The sequence below is a fragment of the Lolium rigidum genome, chromosome 2 (assembly GCF_022539505.1).
Source record: "Lolium rigidum isolate FL_2022 chromosome 2, APGP_CSIRO_Lrig_0.1, whole genome shotgun sequence".
NCBI classification, from domain to species: Eukaryota; Viridiplantae; Streptophyta; class Magnoliopsida; order Poales; family Poaceae; genus Lolium; species Lolium rigidum.
This window is the reverse complement of record NC_061509.1, coordinates 155,367,041-155,375,149: the sequence shown is the minus strand read 5'-3', so window position 1 is coordinate 155,375,149 and position 8,109 is coordinate 155,367,041. Positions and strand designations below refer to the sequence as shown.

General features: G+C 52.1%; 1 protein-coding gene across 1 annotated transcript; it reads left to right on the top strand.

Moving 5' to 3' along the window:
• The first annotated feature begins 6,337 nt into the window (after positions 1–6,337).
• Positions 6,338–7,561, top strand: LOC124687518 (salt tolerance receptor-like cytoplasmic kinase 1). Its single transcript, XM_047221293.1, has 2 exons — positions 6,338–6,707; positions 6,852–7,561. Exons 1-2 carry the CDS (start codon positions 6,338–6,340, stop codon positions 7,559–7,561), a joined length of 1,080 nt encoding a protein of 359 aa, XP_047077249.1.
• The last annotated feature ends 548 nt before the right edge of the window (positions 7,562–8,109 follow it).

Below are 8,109 nucleotides of genomic sequence, written 5' to 3'. Positions count from 1 at the left end.
TCGGCTGGCTCTGCATCACAACCTTTTTCAAGGGTGGTGAGTTTTTGCAGAAGAGGACCACCGGAGCTGGTGGGAGGAATTTGAAGGGGGGGCCGTCATCATGTACAGGTTCTGGACCGTCTTGTTGCTGCAAGGAGACAGAGCAAGGTTATAAAAGAAAAGAAATCATTGTAAGCCACTTCAAGAAAATTTGTGAGTAGTGGTACCTATTCTGCAGGGATATCATATTCAGCATCAAGTTGTTTCAGCAACGGTCCCAGAGCTCTCCTGAAGGCATGAGTCTTCCACATTGGCCACCAAGTCTCAAAACCATCGGTTGATGAGGTAAAAGAGAGGTTGTGAGGAACTGGGATGGCTAGAGTATCAAAGAAAGAGTAACACCTCTGACCGGTGAGGACATCGGGCAGATCAGCTCGCTTCTCTGTTAAGTGGTGGAGGAAGAAATGGGGAGACACCTGCCCAAGACCAAACGGCCGGGCTGCTACGACCGGCTGATAAGACTCATAACCAGGTTTGATGATCCTGTTTGAGGTGCTCATGCCAACTGGAAGGAAGCAGGGACGGATCATGATGGAATACAATTGCCAGGTGCTGGCGTCATCGGCAAAGCTGTCTAGCCTGAAGGAAACTGGATTTTCAAAAAATTTACACTCCGTATAAGGGAAGAAGAGAGGATTGTCCAGGCCTTGGTAGAAAATTCTGAACCACTCCAATGCTTCCTTGAGGATCAGTTTACTACCTGGGAGGCTATATAGAGCTTGGCCGTAGCTAGTGCACCGGATTGGCTTCCTGTTAGTATCTGGAAAGGTGGAGGTGGCCAAAGGTGGAAAGTTTGGGACATGGTTCTGGAAATACAGCTGAGCCCATAACTGAATAAACCACCAGGGACCTCCTGTTTTGACTGTCTTTTGGGAAAACGAGTTTGACAGACATTAGTTGGAGATATCGATAGACCTCTCCAAGGAACAGTTTGCCAATGCCAAGCTGGGTGCCTCGGCAAGTTCATAGGCCAAGGAAAGGTAATTCTTGGTTGGAGCAAGTGAAGGGCCACAGAATATGAAGTGCTCCAACCGGAAATTCAGGAAGGCCGTGTGTTCTTTCTCCGTTACTGGGGCCTTTGTTTTTCATGTGGCGTCGAAGATAAGCACCCCAGCTTGTGCACTCTGTTTTGGAAGAGAGTGTGAAAGGGACCTTTGGCAGCATAAAGGCAAGTGGGGCTTGGGGATGCAATGTCTAGACCGATGATCATGGCCACATCTAGTAGAGTTGGTGTCATGGGGCCGTGGCCAAACATGAAGCAGCTTCGAGCATCCGACCGTAAGTAGCCGATGGTTTTTAGAAGATTTTCATGTTTCTCAAGGGGAGACAGATGATAAAGATAGAGCATCGGCTATTCCTGCGGTTTCCCATTTAGCATAGTGGGTCTTGGATACTCTACTCGTACCATGACACCCAATCTTCGAGAGGGTTAGGCCAGGCTCGTAAGCAGTCGGCCCAAGAAGTTAGATCTAAATTCTGGTTCACGAAGGGAATTCTATTGGCCTCGCATGAAATCAAATGGGCAGGACTCTCGGTAGAACAAGGGCCAAGACAGAGACAATTTGGAAGAGAAGGATGCGGTAACAGAATGTCTGATACCTAAAAATTGATGACGAAATGAGACATTAATTCAGATGTTTGCTGTTAACACTATGCTCGGATAGCGAGGAGCGGTTGAGGATTACCTTCAGGCCAGAGACCGTAGTGTTGGCGTTGGATGATTCCGCCATTGGATTCGCTGCGGAGTTGAATCTGCGCAATTGAGATCTGAGATTCGCGTGGCCGTAAGTTGGATCTGTTCGAGCGGCGATTTGGGGATCTGAGTTTACTCTTTCAGATAAGGGTTGCAGGTTACCATTTGAATAGGCAACTGATTTGGCCTTACTCGTGTTTTATGGTAAAGGCCGATGCACTGCCATCGGCTCTTTGCGCGTTGACTTGCTTTGACAATCGGCAGAATTGATATGAAAGCAAAATCGGCATAGAAACATTTTCTTCATTAATAAAGAGGGTTTTTACAGAGAAGAGCCGATTGCTCAGGAAAGGAAGAACAAAAGAAGAGCCGATTACTACTACTAGTCCTATGCTAATAGTCCCTAATCTAAGGGCCGTCGCTGCCCTCGTCGTCGCCGTCCTGGCTGCCATCGGCGCTGCTGCCGGCGAGCTCCTCGTCGCTGCTGCCGTGGCCTTCGGCAGGGGCTTCTTCCTCCTCGTCATCGTCGTCGTCGTCATCGCCATCCGACCCGGCGCGGAAGCGCTTCTCCGGCGGATACTCGTCGGAGGAGGTGTCGTTCTCCTCTTCCTCCTCCTCGTCGGAGGAGGTGAAGTCGTCCCAGGAGAAGAAGTCGTCCTCGCTCTCCGCCTCCAGCTCCCCATCAACGAGGAACTGGAAGTCGTCTTCTCCGTCGGTCAAGGACTTGTCATCCCCGGACCAGACGGAGGAATCATGATCCTCCTTGTCCCACTTCGTTGGGGTGAGGACATCGTGCACCGCCAGCGAGTCCCACTCCAGCGTCGGCTCACGAGAGGAAGAGGATATGGAGGAAAGACCTGAGGAGGCAGAGGAGGAGGAGGAGGAGTCCATGGTGCAGAGGAGGGCTTTCCGATGGCTAGTACGGAGCAGGGGGATGAAGAAGCAAACTGCTTGACGCGGTTAAATAAAGGGGATATAGTGGAGATTTAATGCTGCGGCGGTTTCCGAGGACATGGTGCCAAGACTGTCAAATCGTGCAGAGAAGTTGAGAAGGCAAGGCATCATGATGAAAGGATACTGTGATGGTTCTGCTCTGCCACGACGTGACCCTACGGAGAAAAAACAGAGTGGTTTTGAAATTATCATTGCCAAAACCAGGGGGGCATGTGTTATCACCAGATTTTGACCGGACCAAGAGATGGGCCGTGATTGAGATGAGCTTAAAGGATGTGCACGAGGAATATTTCTGAATCGGCCTTGTACGAGAGTTTGGGCCAGATTGCCCTTGTATTTGTACATTATGGTAGACTTTGTTAGAATTAAGAGATAGAGTTTAGCTCGTACACGGTTAGGTTTATTCCCAAATTAGAAAGTCCACGGACTATAAATATGTACCTAGGGTTATTGAGAAAGGAGGACGATCACGTTCACAACAAACCAATCTAGGCGCATCGCCACCCCTTGTTTCGAGGGTTTCTCCCGGGTAAGCAACATGCTGCCTAGATCGCATCTTGCGATCTAGGCAGTATCATTTTATTCGTTGTTGGTGTTGCTCGTGCTGAAGCCTTTTTGATGGCGAGCAACACCCTTATCGTGGATGTTTTGGGGCTGACGTCGATACTTTCATGATATGCTTGTTTAGCTACGCTGTCCCTCAATATCTAGCTGCCTTTGCACCCATATTGGGTGTAAGGGCAGCGTCTTGCTTAGTCGTTATTTGGTAGATCCGATCTGTTATAGTTGTTCCTTGTTCTTCAAGGATTAGTTTGATATCTGCATGGTTAGGCCTTGCAAACGGGTTGAACGATCCGGTAGTGCGTAGGGTATGGTTTGCTGATCCTAGAAGGGATTGTTCCGGGAATCGACTTCATGTTGGTTTTTTGGCCTCTTTTAGGAATAGTTTTCCATCATCTTCCGTATCTGCTAGGCTCAACTACGTGTAGGATGTTCCGGTTATGCGGTGAAAACCCTAAACTGTCATAGATTGATTTTACTTGGTATTGATTAAGCAGGATCCCCATGTCATTGTGAATCCAACGTGAACCATGGGGCAATCGGCTCTTTGAGCCGATTCACAGGGTAACCTAAGAGCCGATCGGGGCTCGTATTTAATGTTTACGTGTTTGCCATGCAGAAAACTTGACGAAGCAATCCATCACCTTCCTGACCAGGTATAGGTCTGGTGGCACGCCCTCGCAACCGCCAGGACGTGTGCCAGAGCATTGCGGGCCGTCGCCCGAGGGACCAGGGCCCACCAGCAGTCCTGGGAGCCTCCCGGCTCTCCGTGTTGCCCGTCGCTGCTCGCTGGTGGGTTTTGGCCGGTAACAATGACATATAATGTGTATAAAACATGTGAGTATCATCATAAAAGTAGCATGGAACATAAGAAATTATGGATACGTTTGAGACGTATCAGCCCTCCATTCACTGCCTCGGCTTGCACTTCCGGCGACCCGGTGCCGACCAACCACGGCGACCAATGGCCGAGTCGGCGTACAAGCCGAACAGGCAAGCTAGGATCAGCATGTGCTCGTCGTCTTGGGCGGCGGCTGCCATTTCTTTATCAAAAATCTCGGTGAACATCTGCTCCTCCTCCTCGTCGGAGGCCATGTTCGGCCAGGCAATTGGACGAACACATGCCAGGCGTGTCGAAGAGGCACGACGCGAGAGAGCTTTTGGAGGGCGGAAAATACACAGAGGGGAGGACGGGCGGCGGAATATAGGCTGCTGGGTGGAGGAACGGTGGAGTTGAGGCAACCGGCCGGCGGATTGGCGAGGGGTGGTGCCGGCGGCGATAGAGCAATGGGAGGGGAGGGGGGATTTGCGACGACAAAGTGGTGGGGTTCGTGTGTTCTCTCGTCGACAGAGCGGACCCGTCCCCGCTTTTCTCTCGTCCGGAGTCCCCGAGCACCCGGGGGCCGGGGATGTCCTTGGATCTCCAGACGGACGAATGGCCAAATCCGGGGGAAAACGAGGAGCCAGGGGCGCGGCTAGCCGAATAACGTCGTCCGAATGTAAAAAAACGGCTGTCGGGGTCTCGTTGGGGAGACGGCTGGAGATGCTCTAAACATGGGTCTCGGAGCATCTCCAGTCACGTCCCTCAAAAAACGTCCGGCACAGACGATTTGGGGCACGTTTGGGACCACGCCGGACAAAAAGAGATCAAAAATCTGTACAAAAAAGAGGCCCTTTCCAGCCGCGTCCCTCAAACAGCGTCCGGATGCATGCATTTTAATAGAAGGGACCATCCCATGTGGAAAAAGTAGGTGAGAGAAAGTGTGGGAAAAGAGAATGACATGTGGGGACTAGGGGCTGCATGCATGCATGTGGGCGCTATTTTTGTGTCCGGCGTTCCCGGTAGAGACTCTATGCACAGAGTCTCTACCGGGGACGCCGGACATAAAATGAGGCGCTATTTAGTTTTGGGGACGCGACTGGAACGCGATTTTCCCAATTTCTTATCCGCCGTCCCCCAAACGCCATTTGGGGGACGCGACTGGAGATGCTCTCATATATCTATCTACTCCCTCCTGCGCAAAATATGTTGCATATAAGTTTTGATGAAAGTCAAACTTCATAAAGATTAACCATCTATATTGATAAAATATAAACATATACAATAAAATAATAATATTTTGAGAATTGTTATGAATTATATTTTCATATTATATGCATGTGACATGGTAGATCTTTGTATTTTCTTGATCAAAGTTTGCACAGTTTAACTTGTACGAAAAATTATGCAACATAAAGTGGGCATCGACTCTGCCGATCAAAATGAATCAAAACGGGCATATTTTTTTATCCAAATGGCTGGGCCGATATGTCATAAGTGTAGTAAATTAAGGGACAACATGCAGCAGAGGATCAGAGTAGTGGGAGCACAGTGGGCGCACAACGGTATGTACCTTTTGCATCGCAGTAACTGCGCACGTCCGTTGAACTGGCGAATTCCCGTTGGCCGTTGCCCTTGTCCGCTCCACAACTCGTACAGTTCCTTTCTGGATTTCTTTCTTTCTTTTACTAGCAAGCACTTTGCCCTGGGATTCCATGTCGGAAAATGTTTTGTTAATGGAGCAGGCCATTACACGAGGAAAAAGACGCATGCGAGGCCACTTGGTGCCGGTGGCGCGTCACGCTCCGTGCATCCTCCGATCTAGTGCTGACAGATGGAAATGCCTGTCGAAATTAAGCTGCATCCCTCCACCAACAGTCCAACCACGAGGTGCAGCTTCAGAATGTTTTTGTTAATTATTGCCGAACAAAACATGCCGATAAATGCAGGGGAGGTGTGTGTGACGACAGCATCACGCATCTCAAAGCACGTCTAGGCAGCATTTCTTTACGCGCAATGATTAGTCGAGTCCCACTCGTAGATGCAGCTGACAGCTTGAGTATATAACAATGGGCGCCACTAGCCATTGTTTGATCTACACTGGCAGCCAGGCATCTCTTAAGCGCGGCCGAGGGGTAGCAAGAAAGAGCCTTTTTCGATCTATCTATCTATCTATCTCCATCACCAACGACTTCCCCGGCCGGCTTGCGCGCGCGTAACTTCCACCGCCGAGCGAGCGGGCGGGCAGGCACGGGCCGCGTGCGCGCGCAATGCCGGACGGCTGCGGCCTGCTGGACTGCCTCCGCCGCGGCGAGCGCGACAAGCATGACGCCGGCCGAACGGACTCCCGCGTCTCGGACGAGCCCAGCGGCGGGTCGGCGGACGGCAAGAGCGGGCGGGTGAGGCGGCTCGAGTGGGCCGAGGTCGAGTCGGTCACCGGCGGCTTCTCCTCCCGCGTGATCGGCCAGGGCGGCTTCAGCACGGTCTACCTCGCGTCGCTCTCCTCCTCCCGCCTCGGCGCCGTCAAGGTGCAGCGCAGCAGCGAGCGCCTCCTCCGCGTCTTCCGCCAGGAGCTCGACGTGCTCGTGTCCGTGCGCCACCCACACATCGTCCGCCTGCTCGGATACTGCGACGAACGAGGTAGCTTGCTAATCACCCATGTTCAGTCACCATCCGGCCACATGCTTGTGGTCAACTCTTGCATTGTCACACATGAACGAGGTGATTGATTGAGCTGTACAGTATCTACTATAGCTGATCTTGTTCCTTTCCGCGTGCGTGCAGAGGAAGGCGTCCTGGTGTTCGAGTACGCCGCGAACGGCGACCTGCACGAGCGGCTACACCGGGAACGGGGAGGCGGCCCAAAGCGGGAGCCGCTCCCGTGGGCGCGGCGCATGGCCATCGCGTTCCAGGTGGCGATGGCGCTGGAGTACCTGCACGAGAGCAGGGACCCGGCGGTCATCCACGGCGACATCAAGGCCTCCAACGTCCTCCTCGACGCCGGCCTCGACGCCAAGCTCTGCGACTTCGGCTTCGCCCACGTCGGCTTCTCCGCCGCGGTCCGTCCGGCCGCCGCCACCACGGCGGCCAGGGCCTCCGCGCGCCACGTCATGGGCTCCCCGGGCTACCTGGACCCGCACCTCCTCCGCTCCGGCGTGCCCACCAAGAAGAGCGACGTGTACAGCTTCGGCGTGCTCATGCTCGAGCTCGTCACCGGGCGGGAGGCCATGTGCGCGGAGACGGGACACCGGCTGACCGCCACCGTCGGTCCCACGGTCAGCGAGGGCAAAGTGGCCGACGTGGTGGACCGGAGGCTGGGAGATGTGTTCGACAGGGAGGAGGCTGCCACCGTGGGGGCGCTCGCGTTGCAGTGCACCAATGCCAGCCCGGGGCTCCGGCCATCCATGGCGGACGTGGTCCGAGTGCTCCAGGAGAAGACGTCGGCGTTGATCGCGGCAGTTGGACCAAAGCCGGTCCGCAAGACGGTTTCCTGAGTCGTAGTACGTCATCGGTGTAAATGCTTAGGTAGTGCAGACAACTTTTTTGTCAGTTTCTTATTGTAGTGGATCAACTAGTACTAGTACTAGTACTAGTAGTTAAACTTGATCGTACCGTACAAATGTTGTGATGTCATGTGGATGTGGTTGTAGTCATGTACGTAGTGGCTCATTAATCAAATCTGCTCGTAGATCATACGCATTTGTCTTTGAGATGCTGCGTAGTATGTGATTTAGCTAAGCTAAACACGCATGTGATCATGTGAGAGTTTACTGATTAACAAGTGAAAATCGATCTTCAGCAATCAATTCAACAGATCACGCTATTCTCTAGGTTCCAACGAACATCGATCTTTCACACACTTTAGTTTCTTGAATTTTAGATCAACCACACATTTCAATTTTCCACTTCGGAAACTAGAAACGTGTGGATCGGGTTGCATATATAGGTTGTTTCCTTAAATAGTTGAAAATGAGACTTAAGAAGTCTGTTGTGAGAAGTTTAGCATCTCTAAGCCAGAAGATATAGAGGATGAAGCTGATCC

Bases quoted from the DNA above. Each gene is read 5' to 3' on its own strand.
- LOC124687518 (XM_047221293.1), top strand. From the start codon at position 6,338: ATGCCGGACGGCTGCGGCCTGCTGGACTGCCTCCGCCGCGGCGAGCGC. The intron at 6,708-6,851 runs GTAGCTTGCTAA...GCGTGCGTGCAG, and splicing joins CGGATACTGCGACGAACGAG to AGGAAGGCGTCCTGGTGTTC.